This window comes from Penicillium crustosum (assembly GCF_028827405.1).
Source record: "Penicillium crustosum strain IBT 35664 chromosome Unknown utg000001l_segment0_segment0, whole genome shotgun sequence".
Lineage (NCBI taxonomy): Eukaryota > Fungi > Ascomycota > Eurotiomycetes > Eurotiales > Aspergillaceae > Penicillium > Penicillium crustosum.
Genome location: NW_026623122.1, coordinates 2,476,178 through 2,500,307, shown reverse-complemented (window position 1 = coordinate 2,500,307; position 24,130 = coordinate 2,476,178). Strand labels below are relative to the sequence as shown.

General features: G+C 45.7%; 13 protein-coding genes across 13 annotated transcripts; 7 read left to right on the top strand and 6 right to left on the bottom strand.

The window, feature by feature from the left end:
• Positions 1–1,634: 1,634 nt before the first annotated feature.
• On the top strand, positions 1,635–3,467 carry N7487_000943 (cytochrome P450; the record flags this gene model as incomplete). Its single annotated transcript, XM_056868691.1, has 3 exons — positions 1,635–2,090; positions 2,142–2,696; positions 2,751–3,467. 3 exons carry the CDS (start codon positions 1,635–1,637, stop codon positions 3,465–3,467), a joined length of 1,728 nt encoding a protein of 575 aa, XP_056733475.1.
• A 1,178-nt stretch (positions 3,468–4,645) lies between these two features.
• N7487_000942 (uncharacterized protein) lies at positions 4,646–4,906 on the bottom strand (the record flags this gene model as incomplete). The annotated part of the gene is made up of 1 exon (XM_056868690.1): positions 4,646–4,906. One exon carries the CDS (start codon positions 4,904–4,906, stop codon positions 4,646–4,648), a length of 261 nt encoding a protein of 86 aa, XP_056733474.1.
• Positions 4,907–4,921: 15 nt separating this feature from the next.
• On the top strand, positions 4,922–5,322 carry N7487_000941 (Oxidoreductase FAD/NAD(P)-binding; the record flags this gene model as incomplete). The annotated part of the gene is made up of 3 exons (XM_056868689.1): positions 4,922–4,926; positions 4,961–4,978; positions 5,148–5,322. 3 exons carry the CDS (start codon positions 4,922–4,924, stop codon positions 5,320–5,322), a joined length of 198 nt encoding a protein of 65 aa, XP_056733473.1.
• A 258-nt stretch (positions 5,323–5,580) lies between these two features.
• N7487_000940 (fungal specific transcription factor domain-containing protein) lies at positions 5,581–7,207 on the bottom strand (the record flags this gene model as incomplete). The annotated part of the gene is made up of 2 exons (XM_056868688.1): positions 5,581–6,519; positions 6,590–7,207. 2 exons carry the CDS (start codon positions 7,205–7,207, stop codon positions 5,581–5,583), a joined length of 1,557 nt encoding a protein of 518 aa, XP_056733472.1.
• Positions 7,208–8,255: 1,048 nt separating this feature from the next.
• On the top strand, positions 8,256–9,314 carry N7487_000939 (uncharacterized protein; the record flags this gene model as incomplete). The annotated part of the gene is made up of 2 exons (XM_056868687.1): positions 8,256–8,795; positions 8,856–9,314. The coding sequence occupies 2 exons, from the start codon at positions 8,256–8,258 to the stop codon at positions 9,312–9,314; spliced, it is 999 nt and encodes a 332-aa protein (XP_056733471.1).
• Positions 9,315–10,044: 730 nt separating this feature from the next.
• N7487_000938 (Carboxymuconolactone decarboxylase) lies at positions 10,045–10,516 on the top strand (the record flags this gene model as incomplete). Its single annotated transcript, XM_056868686.1, has 2 exons — positions 10,045–10,140; positions 10,211–10,516. The coding sequence occupies 2 exons, from the start codon at positions 10,045–10,047 to the stop codon at positions 10,514–10,516; spliced, it is 402 nt and encodes a 133-aa protein (XP_056733470.1).
• A 432-nt stretch (positions 10,517–10,948) lies between these two features.
• Positions 10,949–11,250, bottom strand: N7487_000937 (Polyketide synthase enoylreductase; the record flags this gene model as incomplete). Its single annotated transcript, XM_056868685.1, has 2 exons — positions 10,949–10,962; positions 11,013–11,250. 2 exons carry the CDS (start codon positions 11,248–11,250, stop codon positions 10,949–10,951), a joined length of 252 nt encoding a protein of 83 aa, XP_056733469.1.
• A 359-nt stretch (positions 11,251–11,609) lies between these two features.
• N7487_000936 (flavin-containing monooxygenase) lies at positions 11,610–13,476 on the top strand (the record flags this gene model as incomplete). The annotated part of the gene is made up of 3 exons (XM_056868684.1): positions 11,610–12,103; positions 12,157–12,995; positions 13,052–13,476. The coding sequence occupies 3 exons, from the start codon at positions 11,610–11,612 to the stop codon at positions 13,474–13,476; spliced, it is 1,758 nt and encodes a 585-aa protein (XP_056733468.1).
• Positions 13,477–14,004: 528 nt separating this feature from the next.
• Positions 14,005–15,500, bottom strand: N7487_000935 (Major facilitator superfamily domain general substrate transporter; the record flags this gene model as incomplete). Its single annotated transcript, XM_056868683.1, has 2 exons — positions 14,005–14,979; positions 15,033–15,500. The coding sequence occupies 2 exons, from the start codon at positions 15,498–15,500 to the stop codon at positions 14,005–14,007; spliced, it is 1,443 nt and encodes a 480-aa protein (XP_056733467.1).
• Positions 15,501–15,875: 375 nt separating this feature from the next.
• N7487_000934 (acetoin reductase) lies at positions 15,876–17,304 on the top strand (the record flags this gene model as incomplete). Its single annotated transcript, XM_056868682.1, has 11 exons — positions 15,876–15,962; positions 16,022–16,106; positions 16,152–16,225; positions 16,279–16,456; positions 16,517–16,587; positions 16,648–16,740; positions 16,821–16,827; positions 16,892–16,920; positions 16,977–17,081; positions 17,140–17,227; positions 17,288–17,304. The coding sequence occupies 11 exons, from the start codon at positions 15,876–15,878 to the stop codon at positions 17,302–17,304; spliced, it is 834 nt and encodes a 277-aa protein (XP_056733466.1).
• Positions 17,305–18,182: 878 nt separating this feature from the next.
• On the top strand, positions 18,183–19,234 carry N7487_000933 (uncharacterized protein; the record flags this gene model as incomplete). Its single annotated transcript, XM_056868681.1, has 2 exons — positions 18,183–18,722; positions 18,779–19,234. 2 exons carry the CDS (start codon positions 18,183–18,185, stop codon positions 19,232–19,234), a joined length of 996 nt encoding a protein of 331 aa, XP_056733465.1.
• A 392-nt stretch (positions 19,235–19,626) lies between these two features.
• On the bottom strand, positions 19,627–20,878 carry N7487_000932 (MBL fold metallo-hydrolase; the record flags this gene model as incomplete). Its single annotated transcript, XM_056868680.1, has 2 exons — positions 19,627–20,501; positions 20,557–20,878. 2 exons carry the CDS (start codon positions 20,876–20,878, stop codon positions 19,627–19,629), a joined length of 1,197 nt encoding a protein of 398 aa, XP_056733464.1.
• A 1,704-nt stretch (positions 20,879–22,582) lies between these two features.
• N7487_000931 (uncharacterized protein) lies at positions 22,583–23,008 on the bottom strand (the record flags this gene model as incomplete). Its single annotated transcript, XM_056868679.1, has 2 exons — positions 22,583–22,695; positions 22,750–23,008. The coding sequence occupies 2 exons, from the start codon at positions 23,006–23,008 to the stop codon at positions 22,583–22,585; spliced, it is 372 nt and encodes a 123-aa protein (XP_056733463.1).
• Positions 23,009–24,130: the final 1,122 nt, after the last annotated feature.

Below are 24,130 nucleotides of genomic sequence, written 5' to 3'. Positions count from 1 at the left end.
TAGGTAGTGTGTATGTGTAATGATTACTAAGTTGTCAGGCTAGAAACCTGTACCTAGGCAGGGATATCGAATAGTGGAGATCAGATTGTCTAGTTGATACACGGACTGACCTGAGAAACAAGAATCATAGCCATCGTCATGCGCTCTTTAATATTGCTGGAGCTAGCTAGTGGCTCACATTTGCCGCTTAGCCGCACAGCAGCTCCATCTCGCACGTGATAAACATTGGAGTGAAACGACTCCTGACGCCCGTCTATCGGAGTGAAATTTATCCGTCGGCTCAGAGCTGCGGAGCTCAGTTCATTCCAGAAGACATCATTGGTTAGTTTGAAGATCGACCGTCGGTAGTCAGTAGTTGGGGGTCGGCAGTCGGCATTCCGCTGGGGGGGTTCCACATACTATGCTCCAAAACGTAGTTCCACCTGCAATAAGAAATAGTTAATTACAAGCGGCGTCTCATTAGTATTTGCACACTGGTACATCGGCCCCTGACCGCTCTTTCTATACCGCTTGCCTATTAACACTATTCGTGCTAGTGCGCGCTGCGCGATGCGCGCAGTAACATGAAATTATCAAACTTACCACCCTCTTCAATATAGCTTTTGCTCTTCTCGACTAGGATATGTTGCGTTCTAGTATTCCAAGCGGCCCTAAGCCTCCTCTATACGTTTGTGAGCGTATATGTGAGCTAAAACGCTCTGCAAAATAGGGTGCGAAACGTATTCAAATGCACGCTTACCCTGATATCCCTCTCTCGACTATCCACTATACCCTTTGCTAGTAAGCGAAAGGCTGCTGTGGTCTATCTACCACTCGTTCTAGTGCCCCCTAAAAGCTTACTACTGGGGACTGAGACTGTTTGTATGATACTATCCAAAGTAATCCTTGTATTACGAACGAAGATGAAGTTTTCCAGCATGATAATGCGCCTACAAACACTGTGTATATTATCCATGGTCTTCAACGTGAGATGAATATAGATGTGATGGATTAGCCTCCCTATTCACCTAATCTGAACCCAATTAAAAAACCTTTAGGCGCTATTAAAAGCTGATATGTTGAAACCAAGGCCTGAGCTACGTGAGATGCCTAATAATAAGGAGACATGGGCAGAGCTAATGGATACAGCGGAGACTGCATAGGAGGAGTTGACCATTAGACACTTTGTTAATCTAGCTGAGTCTGTGCCCCATCGTGTAGAGGCGGTTATTCTATATGAAGGATGGCACACTAGTTTTGAGGTGGTTTCGTATGGGAATGTATCTGTTGTAGTTACGCCGGCAGAAAAAAAGTGGGTCTAGGCATTCCGAAGTATAAGGGTGCAAATACTAATGAGGTGTGACTGTAAATACCGAGGTCGAGTCTCTACTGCTCGATGTCTTTTGACCTTATGCCACGGGTTAATTGTTACACCGTCGGGCCTGTCGGGCCTGTCGGATAAGTTCCACCCAGCCTATCGATGATGCTCCAGGACTATTTAGACAATGCAAATGCATAACTCAAAATATTCCTCACCAACTGTCGCTTAAATGCCCACTGAAAGTCTTTAAATACTCTTCTTGCCTTTTGCATTACTCGTTCTGCCAAACATCATCCTAAAATAACGCTGTCCCATTTGGCCGCAATCCATTACAATGGCCTTTCCGTTGATTGGCCTCGTTTTCGGGGGGTTACTGCTCGCTCTTTACCTGGGATACAGGTTGATGTTACCGCGTCCTATCCCGGGAATTCCTTACAATCAAGAAGCTGCTGGAAGAATATTGGGTGATCTACCTTCATTGAAAGAACATACACGAATGACAGGAGAAAAATTGACCTGGCTTCCTTTGCAAGCCAAGAAGTTGAACTCTCCTATCATTCAAGTATTTGCCAATCCTCTCACAAAGCCATGGATTGTCCTGACCGAGTTCAGAGAGAGCCAGGACATCCTGCTCCGGAGAACCAAGGAGTTTGATCGGAGTGATCACTTCGGAAACATCTTCAAGGGGTTGACACCTGACCATCATATCTCCATGAAGACAGCAAATCCTGAATTCAAGGCGCACCGGAGATTGATCCAAGACTTGATGACACCTGCATTTTTGAATGAAGTATGATTACCTCGTTGTTCATTTGTGAGAATCGAGCGCTGATAATAGCAGGTTTCGGCTCCCCGAATTTATGAATCCTTCTCGTCACTTGTCGACCTCTGGACCGAAAAGTCCCGATTGGCAAAGGGTCAGCCTTTCTCCGCTTTGGATGATTTTTACAACGCGGCATTGGATGCCATCTGGGCTGTGACCTTTCCCCTGGATCTCAAGGACAGTGTCACCAATGCTCAACGACAGCTTCTTCGTGATACAGCAAGCATCAGCACATCAACCACTACCATCGACGAACCCGCTACCTTTCCCGAAGCCCCAATGCCAGACGCTCAAAAATCCATTTTAACACTTACAGAAAGCCTGGAGTCTGTGGGGTTATCCCCATTGCCAAAATTTACTTTTTGGTTAATCAGCCTCTGGCCCTATATGCGTAAGGCGAGAGCAGCTAAAGAGACTATGATTACTACTGAGCTTGAAAAAGCCAAGGCAAGAGTCTCTAGCGGGAACAAAGCGGCAAGATGCGCCTTGGATGATATCCTGCGCCGTGAGCTCATTTCTGCGGAGAAAGAAGGTCGAGAACCTCAATACAACACGAGGGCCATCTTCGACGAGGTAAGCAAGACCCGATTCATTGATATTTGGAATAATTACTAATTAAGGAGAAAGCTTTTTGGCCTGCTGATTGCCGGTCACGATACGACCTCAACGACGATGACATGGGGTCTCAAGCGACTCTCTGATCACCAGGATGTACAAAAGAAACTTCGTCAGGCCATTCGTGGTGGTTTCCCCGCAGCTATCGCAGAATCCCGAAGACCAACAGCAGAGGAAATTGTCAAAGCTCACATCCCATACCTGGATGCTACGCAAGAGGAGATTATTCGGAAATCCATGACAGCTGGGTCGGTAACACGCACAGCAATGGTCGATACCGTTATTCTCGGACACCGCATTCCTAAAGGCACCAATGTGTTCCTTGCGGGGAATGGCCCGGACTTTATTGAACCGCCGATCGGTAAAATCCCAGAAGAGCGCCGCAGTAAGAGTTGTCGGGACGCGAAGGGACGTATTGGCTCATGGGACCCATCAGACTCGAACCTATTCAAGCCGGAACGATGGCTTACTACAGAAGATGGCAAAGAAACTTTCGACGCTACATCCGGTCCACTTCTGACATTTGGTCTTGGACCAAGAGGATGCTTCGGAAGACGCATGGCATATCTCGAAATGAAGATTGCTCTCGTGCTGCTTCTGTGGGAATTTGAGCTGCAAGGTGTACCAGAGAATCTCAGTTCCTATGCGGCGGTGGATAAGCTTACCCACCAGCCAAGACAGTGTTATTTGCGACTTTTGAGCTCCCCATTGGAAGTCTCTTGTGCCTAGAGTTGAAATTGACATGATGCATTGTATCATAAGAAGAAATTCCGTTTGGTGCTAAAGTTTAAAATGTATATTTCTCTATAAAGAAACCCAGGTCAAGTAAATGATTGAGAAAAGCATCAACAGAGGTTGTAGTTTATAGATTTGTTATTTCTTGCTATTGGCTCCTCTCGAGTGATGAAATGAAAGATGTAGCAAGCAATACTCCCATTAATATCCACCGGGGAAGACCTCCTAGATAATATTCGACATCTCTGGGTACATCCCAAGTGAATCCATGAGATCCAAATTTTCAACGAACAGCGAAGGAGTCCATAGACTTTCCATTGGAAGAACGCTTTGTGCGGAATACTCCTCCAATCCCCGATTACGCTGTATCAGATCCATATGGCTGCACATACTCCCGAGAAAGGGGAAGAGTTCCTCAAGACAATCACAAGACTCGTTTGAAATACAATTATCGGTAGTTTCAATGCTTGCTGCTTCCAGAGGTCGTTCCTCCATGGAGGCGTCCGCTTGCCTCTGTATTTCGAACATCTTTCTAAAGACCATCTCAGATCCTCCAATTTTCCATTGCATCTATTTCATCACGGAGCAGAGAACCTTAATCTCATTCTGGCGAGCAGCTTCTTTCTCTACTGACCGAGGGTTGTAAGGTATCTGTGGAAGGGACGTTACCATGCACAGAAAACCATTGATCGGAAGCAAAAAGCATTTTTGTACTCTGAGTAGGATCTACTGCTTGTGCCTATCAGCCAGGTTTATTTAGCGACTGGTACACTCGCGCAAATACTCCCTTGCGTTACCAGTTATTCCATGCCAATAGAATGGCCTGCGAGCCGTGTCAAGGGTGCGTTTCTCAGCATAGTGCTCTCCCTGGTGATCACTATGGTGGATCCTCAAAATCTCCCCTTCACGGCAGGAACCTTTGGGGTAAAAACGCGGCCATTCACCCTGATTAGTCCATCAGACGTTCTTCCCCAGGCGGATCCGTGAAGCCTCCCACCGTCACTCTCACCCTCCAATCAACGTAGACGATCTCGACACCCAGGGTCTCTCTCCTGCGCGGCTCAAATCATTTCTACTATGGAATCTTTGAGCTGGGTGGAATAGGCCGTCGCACCTAATATGGCTACACGGGCATGGCACCAGGGGGTCTAGAATTCCTGTATCGCCAACGACTATGTCCCCATCTGCGGCAGAGCATTCCCTCCGCGCAGGTATCTGAAGTCCATCGCATGCATCCACATTCTCGACATCAGTGCCACTGGGTATCTGATTCTCTCGCGAGTCCGCTCTTCTCTACTGGCCCCCTCGCCGTGGGCAGTGGTTCTCAGAGACACATTCCCTCGACGCACGGGTTCGCATGTGCGTGCTTGCGCCCCCGTAGGTTTGACATGCTCTTTGAGGTGCGAGGTCTCTGCCTTCGCACCCGTTGTCATTGTAATTTTTCACACATGCTGTACTCGACGATGGCTTTTCATCGCAACTTCTAGGTCCTGGCATCCTCAATAGTGATTGACAATGCCAGTTGCCGGGTTCGCCACTGGCCATCCCTTCTGGATCAACATATTGATAGCAACTGCATCCCTAGGGAACTCTTCCACTAGGCTGCTTCGCAGATTCTCCTGCAACGCCGGCGGTAGCGAGTTTTCTAAAAATTCCCCTTCCTCAGGTGTATAGTCTGGTCGACAACTGTGTCAAGAAAATTTATTTGGAGGAATGTCAGACCAGGCTCGAGAACGGAACCTGGAAAGGCAGGCCTATGGATGAGGAGGAAAGCCGAAATGAGATGGCTGATGAATGGCTCAACGGCCTACGTGCCAAGGAGAGATTTGCCACGGGTATCCTGACCTAGAGTAAAAGCTCCTGGAATAAGACTACTTTCCCTAGATATCGGGGCTTCTGTAGTATTGAATGGAATTAATAAAATGTATGAGTATTTCGGGATGCACCGAGCTTGGCTGCCGACTGCCGTGAAATGTAGGTATATCGATACAGTGGCCCTAGAAAATGGGACTAGAATGGGAAGATCACTGGTTTCAATCATGGTATAGTATTATTATTTGTACCAGGAGATTTCAGTTTGAAGGATAGCGGTCGCTATTATTGAGACCTAAATAGTATCTGGAACATTTTGCAATAACCCCAGTAAATCCACGAATCCATGGCCCTCCGTCACCAGCCAATTCGCCCATTCATTCTCCATTGGCAAGAAGTTTTGCATAGAAGATTCGGTTTCTGAATACACACTTTGGTGGATGAGTTCCATTTGGCTGCAAATCTCAAGGGGAAATGGGAAAAGATTTTCCAAGGACTCGCTTCCATGCTGGGTTATGAAGCTATCCGACACGCCATTGGTATCCGTTTCCATTTGCTCCATCGAGGAATGCACTTGATTCTCCATCCCTCGGATCTTGTGAAGAACCATCTCCGATCCTCCATATTTGCCTCTTATGCTTTCCATAATGGAGCAGAGTATTCCAATTTCTTCTTGCCGCACTCTCTCTTTCTCCGCGCATCGTGGCCGGTAGTAGATCTGTGGAATAGATGCTAACATGCAAAAGAAGCCGTGTATTGGGAGCAGAGATTTCGATCTTTCCCTGATGTTTATTTCTTCGTAGAGTCGAGCCATACATGAAGCAGCGACCAGCGATCGCACGGAGGTTACCCTTTGCTCATTCACTTCTCCTTGCAGGAGCTGGAGCATGACTATAGCACCGAAGTATTTGATAAATAGTTCCGAGGTAGCGAAGCAAAAAGGTCTTTTGATTGCGCTGAAATCGTACAAATGAAGGTCATCTGGCAGATCCTGAAGCCAGCGCCGTAATTTTTGTGTGAATCCGAGCACTTCGTCCTGAGAAACAGACCTTCTCTCGAGTTGAAGGTCTGCAATTTGCCCAATTATCGCGCACAGCTTTGTGGTTTGAAGGAATGCCTTTGATTGAATATTTTGAACGTCAAAGTCGTTCATTGTTAAGGGTTTCACGTCGTAATATTTGGAGCCAAAAGAGGGAGGACGACCCCAGCATGCCATTTGTAATTTATCAGCAGTCTGGAGAAGAAGATTCGGGTTAGAGACCAGGTTCGGACTTTCCAAGACAGAGATTGACAGCTTGACTAACATGAAGGTGCCAGAATATTCTTCGAAGGCAGGGGGCATGTGGGTTATCCAGGTACGTAGATTCTCGATGAAGCCCCATTTGAAGGGCAAGTCGAATGGCTACCCCCGTCCAGTACCATGGCCCATCCAAACTAATCTTATCAGGAGGTTTCACACTCCAGCATGATAATAAACACAACGCCTTCAGAGTTGTGAGATTATCGGTTTCGTAGTCCAAGTATAGCAGGGTCTTGACCTTCTCATAGAGCGTGTGAGCTAGGTGCATAGATTCGGGACCATGTCGAGTAAGACTGCCACTTAGACACACTGCTTGCTGCAAGAGAATAGATGAATGAGAGGATGAGACATCCTCTTGCGATATGATAGCGTAATTATGGAAAACCTGTTCAAAAAATGCATCTGTTAATGCTCTGCGAAGAGCAGGAACAGGAAGGATTTCTGCTTCTGTTGCGGAAAGAATGGCATCTCTAACCCGCAACGACTGTGATATTGAGCCTTCGGAGACTGTAGGCTGTGTGGGTTCATGGAAGGCTAGGACCGAGTGTGCAGCGATGAACCCTGTCTGTTGCTTGGGCTGTGCTTCGTCGCGTGTAGACTCGGGAGATGGAAGTGGGCCCATATTTGAGAGTCTAGGCGAAAATTCCAGCGCGGGCTCTGCCCTTGCGTCCCCAGGTGCCGCATTGATATTTTGTGGGGACACGCTGATTTGTGAGAAGCGTCTTGGGCTGGCCGCTCTTGTTCGTTTGCGCGCACCAGTGCGTCGTCTTGAGCTCGTTAGTATCGTGTCTCAGGTTGACAACAAGAAAAGCCAGAAGCATACATGCACGAGTGCTTAAATCGACGACAGTTACTGCAAGTGTTGTCGCGGCTGTCTTCCAAGTCACATTTTACCTAAATGAATGGTCATTACCGAGCGCGCACAAAAGATCGACCAAGGAATTACCTTTCGAGTATGACAATGAACACAAACAGTATGTGCTCGATCTCGAAGTCGGGCCATTTTATTAGATGATTGAGCTTTAATCTGGGGAGTTGGCATGTCCTCCATAGCTCAGGTACTTCGTGAACGTGGCAGCTAAGATTTTGTGATGCCGAGAGCATCCGCTTTCCCCTCTTTTACGGGTGCGGCCCTCACAACTTCAACCTAACCAGGTCACCGCCTCAAGTGCTTTATCACTGTACAATGGCTAAAATGGAACCTATAGCCATCAGCCTCAGTATTTCTATAACAAAATCTGTACTAAATATTAAGAATGGGCAAGCTATTTGAATTGAAAGAAAGAGCAATGAGCAATGAGAACTAAGCTTCCACATGTCCGCGACAGTAGGCTTCTGGGTCTAACGTCTGCAGGCGATGAACATATGAATGATGGTAGATTTCACTGTGGGGTATCACCCCGCATTGATCCTCGTGAAAAAACGCGGGGCTTCTATCAACCTCATACCTAGTTCAAATTAATGGCTGCATGCGGTGGCGGCCATTGATCTTTTTGGAGGGGGTTTCGGCTGTCGGCGTTGATGCTCGGTACATCGGCAAATCTGCCCTGTGGAACTGAGATTTGTCTGGAAGATGTGATATAAACTATATTTATAGAGGCAGTCAATGCGAGAATGCATACTCCCCATCTGTATTTCATATTTTACCTTTGAATCTCAACTCATCCATCATGTCTAAGTTGATTGTCGTCCTCGGTGCCACTGGGGGTCAAGGCGCTGCTATCGTCGATAGCTTTCTCAAGCTTCCAGACTGGCGTGTGCGTGGTCTTACTCGCAATGCCGCGAGTCAAAAAGCACAGTCTCTCGCTGCAAAGGGGGTGGAGGTTACAGAAGCCAATGTCGATGATCAAGCCAGTCTAGAGAAAGCGTTCCAGGGCGCTACTGCTATCTTTGCGTTCACCGACTACTATGATTACTTCTTCCAACTTGGACCAGAGAAGTCAATGGCACGTGAGCTACAACAAGGAAGCAATTTGGCTCGAGCTGCTGCGAAAATTCCAACGCTGGAACGATACATCTGGAGCACCTTGCCTAATACCGACCTTATCACCAAAGGCCAGGCCATAGTGCCACACTTCCAGGGAAAGGCCAACGTGGACGTTTTTATCAAAGACAACTTAGCTGAGCTCTACGAGAAGACTACTTTCATCATGTTCACCATTTTTGCCGTAAATGTGACTCATTATGAGATTTTCCGGCCGATCTATATTGTGAGTAACCTGCCCTTGCCTCTTGAATTTCAAATATCTAACTGATCATTACGCGTTAAGCCATCGGCCAGAAAATGGGTGCAGTTTTATCCAGTGCATCCTGATACACCGTATCCATCCATCGGCAACCACCGCGTGAACAGTGGCATCTTTGTGCGGGGTGTTATTGAGAACCCACCCCCGTCGGGTACATATGTCAAGTGCAATGTCGAGGATCTTACGATGGACACCTTCTTGGCCGCCTGGGGTCGGTCGAGTGGAGTGAGTCCCGAACCCAATTCCACTGCCGTCATCCAAATTTCCATGGAGCAGTATATTGCTCTATGGGGTGAGATGGGAGAAGAACAGGCCAGCCAGTGGCGATTCTTCCAGTTCATGAAGGATGCTGGAGTCAACCCAAGCAATGCTGCAGGGTTCAAACTAGTTGAGGGGAAGGATCTGCTATCTGAGGATCTTCGGGCCTCTCTTGTGCCAACTGAAGAGGGCATGAAGACCATGGACTGGTCCAGCTTTCATTGAAGCACTTGGATAACCTAGAATCCGCTACAATTCAATCAATCATACTTGAGTGACGTATTATTGAAAAAGGTTCTATCCAGCAGATTTCAAATTCATCTGTCTCAAACCTTAAGTATACTATATCATAAATGTAGATCTTGAAATTATGGATTCACTCAATCAGTTAAACTCATTATAAGAACCGGGAATTTGCAAACAACCTTTGAAGTATATAAACGATCCCCACAATCGGTATAACGTCAAAAAAATATCGTATTTGGATGTGGGCCGGACAAGAAGTGTTAACGGCAACAAGACAGACTAGATATGCCTGGAGAGAAGGGCTTGGAGATCGCCGAAACAAGTTGCCCCGTATACCCCGCATTCAAGTATTAAACTTTGAGACTAGTCGTTTTTAAAAGGCTCTACTATTTACGCTTATACTCGTCCGAGGTATGTTTGGACACGTCACCCAGGAAAGTGCCGAGTATACCGAGTGCCGTCACTGAGCCTTGTATACTACTTTGACCTTCAACTACGGTCATATATAGACAGAAATGTGTTGCCGAGAATCTCGGTTTAGGTTCACCACGCATAATAGCGGAAAGTCTTGTCGGTCCCGCTGTATTTAGATAAAAAGGCAACCCAGCGTGGGTTTCCATGCACCATAAATATTCCGTCTTCGACATTCTTGGAGATTTGAAGGGAAACAACAAATAGCCACCAAACCAAAACTCAATTTGCAGTAACCATGTCTGAAGGACTATCCGAAAAGGTACTTCTTGGTGCTCAGATGAGCAAAGAATTCCTTGGGGAGGAGCTATTGACAGAGCTGCGGAAACAAGCCGTACGTTTCACCCCAAGCGGTTACCCAAAGACGAGGCCACTAAGCCACTAACTTCAATATTCTTCTTCAGAAAGACGACATTTTCACCAAGACAAGCCAAGAGTATATTGCGGAAGTTTGTTTTTCCAGCTACGCGCGCCCAGGCCTCAAGTTCCGCGAGCGCTCCCTCATGAACCTTGCCATGCTTACGGCTCTCAATCGAGGACCCGAGCTACGTATTCATGTCGCCGCTGCACTTCACAATGGACTCACAGAGGAAGAAATCTGCGAAGCTTGCAGACATGCCATGATTTACTGTGGTGTTCCCGCCGGGCGGGATGCGCTTGCTATCGCGAGCGATACTGTCAACACTATTAAGAACAAGTCGAAGGCATAGATTCAGTCTACTAGGGGCGAATATTGACATGTATTCAAGCACATGTGCAGATGTTATTTTCCATTACATTCAGAGAAATCAATTCGCACCAATGCCATACCACTAAATATTCGGGGTTTTTTTACATAACTGCACATTCATCCGGATGTTATATTGATGAATATTTGTCGAAATTCTGTTCTCCATGTACTTATTCGCTTCCTACCAGGTACATAAGGACGGCAGCTTGAGCAGGGGTTTATTTGGAACTTCAGTAACATGTGTACATATGGCACACCTTCTGTATACCACTTGTGTATAGATCTTCGAAGACAAAAATTGAAAGCACATGTGTCAGACCCTGCTCAAAGGGGGTGCTGCCGAATTACTTTGAGATGCCAAAGAGGAGTTCTCCGAGACTGTGTGAATGCTTAGTACATTCGAGTAAGATGATTAATGAATAACAGCTATTGATAATTACAGTGTTAGATTTTAATCAATAATTTCCCAACTGTACCCCGATTTTCCACGTCTCGGTGAGCCTGCTCAACATCCTCGAGGGAATAGAGCCGATCATGCTTTTGGAAAACCCATTTCCCTAAAGCAAACCTGTCAAGAGCTTCCTTGCCGTAGCGTGTCATTCGGTCGTCAATAAATCCCTTGCTTGTGACCGGACGGGGAACTTGATCGGGGACTTTAACACCCTCGGGACCTCCGATTTTGGCCAAGTGGCTGGCTTTCATCGTAACAGGCATCGTGAAACTAGGTTCAATATTTACTTCGATTTTTTCGGCTCAATTTGAATATTTTCGGCCAGAACCAGGTGAAGAGCTTAAAATGCCCCGTCAAAGAATTTGATGTTGTCACCTGACATTTGCCGAGTGCCGAAGTGGATGACGAACGCTTCGGCACATGAGAGCCGAAATCCGGGGACCGAGCAGGATGGTCTGATGATGAAGCCAATGTCCTTGGAGCCACCGAGGTGTGGGGGAGGAAACTTCCTGGGGTAATAGCATTATATGAAAATACCAATATAGATATAAATGCTAGGTAGATGAAATTTGAAGGGAAAGCCTGTTCCATCAGCATCTAATTCAAAACCAACCTCGCTAACATGACTCTGACCAATTTGAACGGCCACGCGCCATACAAGGTGCTGGAGCAACCTCTTGGCACAACCCGTCACGTTCGAGTTATCACTATTGGTGCTGGTGCAAGTGGTCTGAACATGATTCGGACTCTACGGAAGAACATCCCCGACTCGGAAAACGTGGTCTACGAGAAGAATCCCGACATCGGGGGCACATGGTTCGAGAATAGGTATCCCGGTTGCCAATGTGATATCCCTTCACACAATTACCAATTTTCCTGGGCTCCAAACCCTCGCTGGAGCAGATTCTATTCCGGTTCATCGGAGATTCATCAATACTTCAAGGATCTTGTAGCTCGTGAGAATCTGCAAGACTCAATTAAGCTGCAACATCAGGTCGAGAGCGCTGTGTGGAACGAGGATGAAGGCCAGTGGCATGTGGTTGTGAGGGACCTCGCAACTGATACTATCATAAATGATGCAGCTCATTTCTTGCTTGATGGCTCGGGAATTCTCAAGTGAGTAATTCAAATATAACACATTGGTTGAACAGTTATTGATTACGAATTAGTCACTGGAAATGGCCAGAGATCCCTGGTCTCCATTCTTTCAAGGGAGATCTGGTACACAGTGCGAATTGGCCAGCGAACTGGGATTACAAGGGCAAAAGGGTAGCAGTAATCGGCAACGGATCATCTGGTGTACAGATCGTTCCTGCTATGCAGCCAGATGTTTCAACCCTCGTCCATGTATTCAGATCGCCGATCTGGGTAGCACCCCCAGGCTTGGAAGGAATGTCTGCGAGTACCGCCGGTGAAGAGATTGCGAACTTGGAACTTGACGGCGATCGCTTCACACCGACTCAGATTTCTCGGTTTGAGGAAGACAAGGAACTTTACAAACGCTTCACCAAGGCTACAGAGGAGGTAGTGAACAACAAATTCAGCTATGTGAGTTCCCTTTGTGGCTACTCTCACCTTGTCCGCATTTTTGACGTATTCGGACAGCTTGTTACCTCCACGCCTTTGCAAGGAATAGTCAAGGAGAAAATGAAAGAGTATATGAGCAAAAAGCTGAGAGGGGATACAAAGCTCATGGACAAGTTGATACCTGACTTCCCATTTGGATGCAGGCGAATCACACCTAGTGTTGCCTATCTCGACTCGTTGCATGAGAGTAACATGCACCTCGTGACTGATGGCATTGCAAATGTCTTTGAGAGCGGATTCACAACAGAATCCGGCGAGACAATTTTCGTTGATGCCATCGTTTGTGCTACCGGCTTCGACTTGTCATTTCGTCCTCGCTTCCCAGTTATTGGAAGAACCGGGAATCTGCAAGACATTTGGACCTCACAGATTCCCTCATCATACATGTCATGTGCTATCCCCGGGATGCCTAATTACTTCAGTGAGTATTCTACATTATCCTTACTTCATGAAGATCATTTTCTCATTATTTACCAGCATTCTTGGGCCCAAATGCCCCAATCGGACACGGCAGCGTGTTAACCATTACCGAACATGTTGCCAAATATATAGTCCGACTCATTCGCAAGTGTCAAGAAGAAGGGATCAAGTCTGTTTGCCCAAAACAAGACGCAGTCGATGATTTGAATGAACATATTGCAGTTTTCATGCCTCGAACAGCATGGGCAGGGAGCTGCCGTTCCTGGTTCAAGAATGGTGAAACAAACGGTCCAGTTACGGCACTTCATCCTGGAAGTCGAATCCACTGGTTCCATATGCTACAAAACTTCCGCGGTGAAGATTATGAATATACACGTTGGACTGCAAACCGGTTTCAATATCTGGGAAATGGAACCTCTACGCTCGAAGATCCAGGTATGAACTCAACTTGGTATTTAGACGAACCAGATAGTTTGTTTTAGTTTCTTTTTCCTTTTCCGTTTTTGAGATCAACAATTCATATTTTATTACAAGCTATAGCCTTAATTTGTTACTGTACTTGAATTGGTATAGAGGATATTCTGCCTGTAGCACTTATCAAACCTGGTAGTCATTTTGACATCGCCTTTTTCTGTTGAGCTCCCCGTTTAGATTATGTTGGAGTATTGTCAGGTAGCCCTTCCATTTGATGGAGTTCCCCATCTCTACGGCGCATGTTTGCCGGACTAAAAGGGATAACCTTTTAGTCTCTCCATACCACACATAACAGAAGACCTTTTGCTTGCCTTTCAACCCACTACACATCCTACATCTATCTTGTATCCCTGTACTATCTTATCCAATGGGGTTATACCTCAACAGATCTAACTAAATATTAGGGGATCTAGAGCCCGTTTTGAAAGTCTTGTTGAACAGAAAAATATTTGCCAGGATTCGCATTGTCAGTTCAATACTCATAACAAGGACGAACTGATGGCGTGAAGTGTGCTTAAGTTCTATATGCGAGACAATCACAGCGTATATCGAAACCCTTCCAATCCTTCAAGGACTTTCTCCTTACGGTCAGCCGCTTTGTTCTCCAAGTAAAACCATCCAGTGATTCCAATGTTAATAAACATGCAAACCACAGTACATGCTATACTGGCATATAGTCCAGGACGATAGCCAGGATAATCCTGCTCTCTAAACACCAGAGACCCAAAAATCCCACCCAAAGCAGCTAAGCTTGTCTGAAGAGGAACTGCAATTTGCCTCTTGCTTGTACCGACAACATTGTTTGACATAAAGGCCAGAATAGTTGGTATAGCACAGTTGTTTCCCACAACAGCCATGAATATTCCGGCCATTTTGCAGCCCGTGTTATTTCCCCATCCCATCATGATGAATCCAGCACAATTAAGCAGCATGAATCCAATGATAAATGGACTTCTAGCTCGGACCCGGTCTGATATTATACCTGTTGCGATAGCAAAGATGGCAGCCATCAGATAGGGTGGTGTCACTAGAATCTGGCTGAGTGCGGTACTGTAGCCTAATCCCGACAGGACCGAGGGTGTGAAGAATGCCATTGTGTAGGCGCCGGCAGTGGGGAAGAATAGCAAACTGGCCAGCACCCAGACTTTCCAATCAGTGAGATCTTTGAGAGCTTTTCGAATTGTGATTTTGTCGTCAAGACGCTCGCCTCGGTCTTCCTGAAGCCGCGTTTGAATAAGGCTGAGCTCCTCCGGACTCAGCCATTTTGCATTTTCTGGGAAATCTGACACAAAGAAGAAGATTGGAATGGCGAGGAACATTGTAATGGCACCAGGAATAATGAATATCCAGTTCCATCCCCGCCTGCCACCGAGGCCTTCCAGTGTGCTCAGCCCGTACGAGATGATCCCATTGAAGCCGGATATTACTGAGCCTGACATGTACCAAATGGAGAGTCTGCGTTGGGTCTCATATCTTTCATACCAGGAGGATATTAGGTAGATGCAGGCGGGCTGTTTGAAAACGTTGATTAGTATCTAATCATCCTGGATAGACAATTGCTCACATTAAATCCTCCTTCAAATGCCCCAAGAAGTAGCCGTAGGCCCACCAGCTGGGAGTATCGAGTAACAAATCCAAAGCACATGGATACGGTTCCCCAGGCCATGATGAGAAATGCGAGATAGTACCGTGTTCCCACACGTCGAACGATGAAATTGCTAGGCAATTCACTCATCAGATATGGTGCGAAAAACACCACGAGAGCAACAGAGAATCGATTTCCCGTAAGTTGCAGGTCCTGGGACATTCCAGCGACTTTTGCTGCGGATATATTGGTACGATCAATCAGCGATAGGGCGTAAAGAAGGCATAGCCAAGGAAGAAGTCGAATGTCGATTCGACGAACTAGTCTCTTCTCGGCTTTCTTCATCTCGGAAGTCTGTGTTGGGTTGTTTTGGAACTCGACATGGTGCTCGCTTATATCGTCAAGCTCTTTCTCACACGAAGGCCGTTCCTTGAAGATTTGTGCCATGTTGATCCTGAGTTTGAAACAAAACTAGGATGCCACAGTGGAGAAAATATGGGGAAACCTTGGGAAATCCGGGGGAAATATGGGCCCACAAGGTCCATTCATTTATCTGCCCTCGTAAGCCCACATCAAGGCTTCGGACATGTTCTGGGCCATCATTTGCTATCACGCGTCATTTCAAGGTTTCGGTACTCGGTACATCATCTACGCCGTCTTTATACACAACATTACCGAAGCCGAGGGTCTTACTTCTGTGGCCAATATTGAGACTGTTATAATTACCGGAGATGTCGGGTATATGTTATCTGAGCTTCAACAATTAAACTTGATTCGTTTAACTTTGAATTATATCTCATCTATATTGACCTTTTGTCCAAAATGCCTGCCGCCATTGTCACGGGTGCTTCTCAAGGCATCGGTCGAGCCATTTCCTTACGTTTAGCAGATGACGGCTTCGACGTAGCTGTGAGTATATTTCAATATCTTTGAGTCCATACCTGTAGTCTTTCTCACCCAAAGGCTAGGTGAATGACATCGCCGGGAGACATTCTGAGCTCCAGAGTCTCAAAGCAGAAATCGAGTCTAAAGGTGTGTATCTCATCTACCGGGGTATTTGGTGCTCATTCAAAATAGGCAGATCCTCTGTTGCCATAGTTGGCGATGTAAGCGTAGAGGAGGATGTGAACCAATTGGTTGAGGCAACTGTTGAAGCTCTTGGCCACTTGGCGGTAAATTTCAATGACCTTCCCTTTGGGCAAACCTTCACTAACTTCGCATGTAGGTCATGGTCGCAAATGCGGGTATAATGCTCACGAAAGGGATGATGGACCTTACGATGGATGAATGGGATCGTGTTCAAGCTGTTTGCGCCCTCCCCCCCCCGCTTCTTGCGATATTAACTCGAGCTTACGGTGCAAAGGTCAATGTCAAGGGTGTTTTTCTGTGCTACCGAGCTGCTGGTAAGTCTGATTACTTGAATTAGGCGTATTTTATTGATGTGATTTTAATCTCATGTCTAGGTCGACAGATGATTGCCCAAGGCAACGGGGGAAAGATTATTGGCGCATGTTCTATCTCGGGTTATCGGCCGGTATTGAATTCCTTACTCCGGCTGTATCGATAATATACGATAACTAACCTATATTAAAAGCAACCGACTGCCATTGCCTATTCAGTGAGCAAATGGGCCGTTCGAGCCTTGACCCAAGCGACGGCCATTGAATTCGCCCCCCATGGCATTAACGTGAGTTGACAATACCTGTTTCTATGAATGTCGAAAAAAAAAAAAAACAGAAAAGAAAACTTGATTTAACTCTTTCCCAGGTGAATGGTAATGAATCATGAAATCCCCATTTGAAGATTCGCGTGAGTAATGAAATTGATTTTATATCTAGCTTATTGCCCTGGCATCGTCAAAACACCGGTAAGAGATACAACATGGACTTCAACGATTTTTTCACCCTGTCTAACCATGCGTAGATGTGGGATCAAATCGATGACAACTTTTCAAGTGTTCATGGCGTACCAAAGGGCCATGCCTTTGAGCAAGCAGTCCAATCGCGCTCTGCGATGAAAAAGCCTCAGGTATGACCAAGATTAGTCTTTTGTTCACCAAGATGGTCTTACTAATGAGCAACGATAGACTCCAGAGGATATTGCCGGCTGCGTCAGCTTCCTTGCAAGTAAAGACTCCGGTATGATAACTGGACAAAGCATCATTATTGATGGGGGTAAGTGCACTCAGATCAGTAAAGAATCGACATGTTGCTTATTGTCCTCATCATTTACAGGCATTCAGTTCTCTTGATTGGGTCTATGGAAACTTGATTTAGTCACAGACACCTAGCTACTGCTCATGGTAAATAAAATGCAATAAATGCGTTTCGATATTTACGTTTACATTAAGAACCTTGGAACTACATTTAGAGTGATCAATCAGTCAATCAATCAATCAAAGTTCAATTAACTTGTTGCAGTCTAACTAGTTGCGTATGATTGATTATGCAGGCGTTTCATCCAGCTGAAGCAAGAACTCGAAGCCAAACGCCGAGCGAGATCTCTCCCTAGGGGGGCTATATACTTTCTATCGCTACTACAATGGCTACTAATACAAAACTCGTATCAATAGATAGAGTAGGAATTTAGATTTAACTTACAATTGATTTGAAAGTGGTAGCCCTTAGCGTTGTGGTGCAATTTCAAAAAAAATAGATTCGCGTAAAGATGTGTGTTTTTGATGAGACAGTATTTAAATCTAGAGTATTATATGGGAATTACTCATTAAACAAACTCATAAACATCAGACCATTGCTCTAAGCTAATCGAAATTAAATCATCAATATCACACGCACCTTACTAACTATGCTCGACAAAGCATACGTTCAAGGCATATGAACTCCAACCCCAGTATACAGCACCATCGACTTTCTTCGGCAGTGTTCGTTGGCGTCGGCAATAGACAGTAATCGGTGCAAGCTTGATTCGGCAGTCAACTACCGATCGGCATAAGTAGCCAGGTGAGGGGCTAGCGAGGGGGAGATGATTAATAATAAGTTGGGCTTGATTTTGTGATTCTTTTCGAATTGTTGACGGCAGCGAGATTTTTCTAGTTTTCTATGTTCTATTTAAACTCGTTCCCAACGTACTCAACACATATACCATCCTAGTACCAAGCCTACACCCGTCATGGCACAGAAACTCATTGTTGTTGTCGGTGCGACTGGTGGTCAAGGTGGCGCTGTTGTTTCCAAGTTTTTGAGCGATAAGACATGGAAAGTCCGTGGAATCACTCGAAACACGCAAAGCGAAAGGGCAAGGGCCCTCTCTGCCAAGGGCGTCGAAATGGTTCAAGCAAATATCGACAATCTAGTCAGCCTTGACAAAGCATTCGAAGGAGCGACGGCTATTTTTGCCGTGACGGACTACTACGAGAGTTTTTGGGACAAGGGATGGGAGAAGGCCATGGAAATCGAGTATGCCCAGGGAACAAACATGGCGATAGCGGCCAGCAAGGTCACCACCTTAGAACATTACCTCTGGAGTACTCTTCCCCATACATCTCTTATCACAAATGGCAAGGCGTTGGTACCTCATTTCGAAGCCAAGGGCCGTGTGGATGACTTCATCCGGTCAGACAAGACGCTTTTGGAGCGAACTACCTTCTGTCTCTTCACGACTTTCACCAATAATTTGATTCAGTACGATATCTTCAAACCAATATATGTTGTCAGTAATGCGCTCCATTATTCCAAGTTTCGCATTTGAAACTAACTCGTGCACAGCCTGCTGCGAAGAAATGGATTCAACATTATCCAACAGACCCTACAACCACGTACCCATTGCTGGGAGATCATTCGGTCAACTCTGGTATTTTCGTCTACAGTTTGGTGACGAACAAGCCTCCTTCAGGAGCTTATGTGCGGTGTACTGTGAAGGACTACACATTGGAATCATACCTGGCGATGTGGGGCAGGGAGAGTGGAATTTCTCCTGATCCTAACTCAACCATGGTTGTTCGCCTATCACCTGAGGTCTATACGAAGCTTTATGGGGATATGGGTGAAGAACAAGCACGTCAATGGGAGTTTCTACGGATTTTGAAAGACAGCGGTGCCACGAATAGGTATGGATTTCCCGTGCATGATGTGCAGGAATTCATGTCTAAAGAGGCCATCAAATCTCTTATGAGCCCAGAAGAGTCGGTTAGAAACGTGAACTGGAAGGCTCTTGGATTCTAAGCACAAGGGTTATACATTCATGCTATTTACTTGCTAGTTATCATTCAAGCATGACGTTTGTACATATACTTTACGGCTTGGTATCATTTGAAAGTTCAAGATACATTTATTCGTAGTAATGGTGACCAGTTAACTAAAGGAATCTTGGTATATACACTTGCTTGAGTTATCCACTCAATACTAGCAAAGGCCTCATCATATTCGAGACCTCGAACGCAGTAACGTACATGAGCTCTGGAAGGTACATAATTCTGGACAGATTAGACCAAGAAACATAATATTGAAGAAGAAGTATAAGGTTCCGTCATTTTTGTTCACTTTGAAAGTCCGGTGTTTCATTCAATTCAGCCTCCAATAGTAGCTCTCAAACAGCTAAACACTTATATAGGCATTCAAGACAGTATGTTTAGGGTCTTTTTAAACGCCTCATAATCCCAAAGCTTGCCATCTCTCCAGAAGCCCTCGACTAGAGGAGCATGTGCTGGTTGTCCGTCCACCGCAATTTCTCTCATCCAGCCCCAATGGCATTTCTCTTTGATACAATCACCCTTCCAACCATTGATATCTTGGCCCGGATTCTTATTGAAAATAGGCAGATAGTCAAGTAAAACCGCGTCATGGGCAATGCACACCAAGACGTTCTCATTTTGATCCAGAGATTGCATTTTGGCAACCGAAGCCCGCGCATCTTCAAAGTCGGGGTATACCGTGGGATATTCAGCGCGCATATTATACCAAGGCGTTGTGCGGGCAGCCCCTTGGTCGGAGGTATTAGGATGGTGGGCTGTCAGAGAACACGGACAGGCAGGGAAGTTCCTGGCTTCATTGCGCCATTTGATAATGGATTCAGGAATGGGGTCTGGAAGAGGTTTCTCGGGGGATGGGCGAAAGTCACCTGCGAAGTGGCATATATCCCCACCCATGAAGACGAATGTGGCGCCGCCTTCTGCAGAGGATGGGGTGGTACGTGCCAACGCACAGAGGTGACCTGGACAGTGACCAGGAGAGTCGAGGAGGTAAAAGGATCCGTCTCCAAAGTAGTCGTATGCAGGGAATCCACCGATTGAAAAGCTATGTTCAAAGTTGACCTCGATCAGGTCCCGATTGGCGAAGTCTGAGGCCAAGACTGGAGACTTCGGGTCTTCGGGGTAGCCTGGCAACAGCCCAGCTGCCTTAAAACCACTTCCAACAGTGATAGAAGTCGATGAAGGGAATGGAGACATATTACCGCAGTGGTCATAGTGGTAGTGGGACCAGATACAGGAGTCTACAGCCAGTCAGTTATCGTGCTTGAGGCAAACTCGGGGAGAATTCAAACTGACTGATACTCTCCAGTGCCACACCTCCATCTTCCAGAATCTCACTTACGTCCTTTTCAACCCTTATTCCATCCATGACCGTATCGGCGCCAAAAACACGCTGAACGGCCGGTGCAAGATTCCAGTAGTCTTTGCGTGTTCCAAGATCGAACATCACTTTCTTTCCTTGGGCCTCATTCTCGATGAAGAATGCAAGATCATAGAAGCTAAAGGTTTCATGTCCAGGAACAACGGGATCAACAAACACAAAAGCCTTTCCGGTCAGGTAGGTTGTGGTGTCAAGCAGCTTGACCCGCACGATGTTGTCTGATAGTGGGATATCCATATTTTTTTTCTTTTCAGCAAAGCTCAATGAGTGTTGGGTCGTTGGAATGTAGTGGTCAAAACTGAATATTTTGATACATTCTTAAGTTGATCTTTTCCAAGCTTACAGCATTTTACCGAGGGCCAGCGTCAAGTCTGCTTTGAGACTTCGCCGCTCGGCAACTCGGTTCTGTATACCGAAAACCGAACAATTTCTCTAGATTTCTTGCCAAAGAGAATGACCAATTATATACATGTATTGTTATTGAGTCTGTGAACAACTTACTACATAACGTATTTCACTACCGAGCCGGCCATACCGCCGAGCTGGCCTCCCCCCAAACACATAGTAAATGCGATTAATTGCAACTTGATATCTCAACAACCACGTTTCTATTTGATTTCATTGCCTATCGATAGCTATTGATGCATTTGCAAGTGTATTCTCTCAATCTAGGTTTTTTTCCGGCATGTTGATGGGTATAAAATGGTAGCAAAAATGGTGGGTGGTGTAAAATTTACATTAAGCAAGAGTTTACATTAGTGTGTGGTAACCCTACACCTGAAGGGGGTGGGGTTACTTGGCAAGGACCGGGTACTGTTTAACTAAAGCTTAAAAAAGTTGTATTATATGGGCGGTGATCTCGTGTTCTCCTAAGGCGGTGAAAGCAGGCAGGTACTCTAGTTTCTGACCGCAGTTAGAAACTCTAGCTAAGGAGGTCTAGTAATAAGCGTAGGGAGAGCCGAGCTGTAGTTTCTGACCTCGGTTAGAAACTCTAGCTAGGGAGTTCTAGTAGTAAGCGTGGGTAGAGCCCGAGCCTTAGTACTAGTAGTATAAGCCGAAAAATACTTACGAAGTTGTATAGATATATTTTAGTTATATATATTTTCTAAGTTCTTAATAACCTTTCGGGTTTTTTATAGGTTCTTACGGGTATAGCTAATAATATAAACGAGACTAATTCAAATGGATAGACACAAAATTATACTAGAACGAGCATCAAAGAGACGTGACAAGGCTGCAAATACGGCCAGCTATTGTTGTTGTATGATATAAAGCTAAGTTAATAATAGTTAATCACTCATCCCGCATCCCATAAAAGGCTAAGTAGTAATATAATGGGATCTGTCCAAGGTGTCCGCGGCAGACAGCAAAGCTAAGCTCAACCCAAAGCAGAAAGTAAGTCAGCGTTCTCATCAATGGCCTCCTGAATGGTGATAGAGGGGATACGAGGTGCCTCGGAGGATAGAACTGAATGCCTCGTAGAGGGATTGCTTGAACAACTTGAGCGCACTGGAGACTCCGCAATCTTGTGCCCTTGTAAAACCATATACGCCATCATATTAGCAATATCACCCCATCCATCTCGGGTAGCTCGATACGCGACCACAGACCATTGCCCTACATTGGCCAGCCGAACAAAGAAAAACCAGTCCCCATCTGTAAGGGTACCCCCACACAGTGCTATCGGATTGTCCCCGAGCCTTTCGGCTTGCCCGAACCATGGCCATATAGGCCAAGAGCTGTCCTAGGCCGGTTCCGGTGGTGTCCTTCTTGGCCTCTACTACGACCAAGTGACAGGCTATGTGGTCCCGCTCACCAAAGAACATTGTGTAGTCTGCCCTTCCTACACACTTGTGTTGTTTGTTTTTGTAGTTGATCGGACCCCATTCAAGTGCGGTTTCGAATTGGAGAGTGACTTTTGGGCCGTAATCCAATAATCCATCAGCCGTTAGACTCATAGACCGTGAAAAGGAGGGCATCTATTTTGCACCTTGTACGAGCTTCGATCGGCTTTGAGGATTTAGTGAACTCTGTAAAAGTGTCCATCCAGGTATCTATAGCTATTTATTAGTATTCTAAAGTACAAGGGATAATGATGTCTTAGGTACCAAAATCCGGCCTAAGCAAAATAACTCGCCGGGCCAAATGCCATTTTTCCTGCCCTCGCAGTTCCCTCAAGTTAAAAAAGTTGTTGACATCTGATAGTGTCATGTCTGATGCACTGATGGTAGCGATTTCAGGCTTGAGGGGAGGTTTCATAATGAAATCTTGTAGTCTGGTTGTGTTGACATCGGACGATTCTGAGAGCTTGTGTAGTCGGCTCCACCATTTTTTCCATGCGTTCGGCACATTCGCCAGCGATGGCATTTTGATACAAAGGAGTAGATGAGATCTTGTAATGAAGGGGGAAAAAGCTGTTGGTTCAAGTAGATACAAGTAAAAGTCGAAAAGCACTCGAATAAAATCAAGGGAAAGTGCCTGGTCCGAAGCTCAATTAGGAAAGGAACCTTATATAGATAACTATGAGGTCATATAGTAGAGAGTTATCAGGTGTAAAGTCTAGTCCGTATTACCTTTAGAGTAATATTCTGTATCCCTAGCTCGTTCTACCATATGTGTATATATGAAGGTGTTAGGTTTATCCACGATCCCGTTCTGTCGGTTATCAAATCGAACGCATATCACAAGAAAATGAACAGGATTCACACGTTCTCATGGCCCCCAACAACTACCCCGAACCTTCTGAGATAGACTTTAGGGGGCAAATTTTGTCTTAATTTTTTTTTTTTTTTTTTTTTCAATATTATTATTTAAAAAGGCCAAAAGGAAAGGAAATTGAATTGAGGAAGCTAGTATCAAACCCGTCCCTGCCCCTGCCTTTAGCGACGATAGCGCATACTTACGGCTCCCCGATTCGGGGGGGAGGGGGCGAACGATTCATGTGCCTAATGAACCAGCTGCGGACACCTCTTGATCTATCTGTAATGTCGATCTATTTTTTATTTCACCTCTTTTTTTCTGTTGATATTTAGGTGAAATTCTGAACTACTTCGACTGAAATAAATACCCAGGTATTTCTCTTCCCCGTGATGTTACAAAAGCCAAACCCATTTTCCTTTTCTTGGTATTTACTTTCCTCTATCCTTCGATTGAGGGTTGAACATAGCGTGGTCGCCACATTATATAGACCCGTATACATTTGGATTTGTTCCCAACAGGAAGAGAGCACTCCTGGTTCCATTTATCTCCAACCAGCGCTTGTTCGTCCTGGTGATGCCTCCGCGTGGGATTCTTCTCCCTGGGTGCAATACTACCCGGATGATGTGAATAAAAACAATGCACAGTACCTTGTTGACAACAACGGCCACAACGACTCCCAGACGGTATCCAGGGCATCTTTCGGCCCTGCGATCCATACCACAAACATCACCCCTCTCGTGGCTCCTAAGAATTTTGAATACTATATAGCAATCTTAAGAATATCGAAGA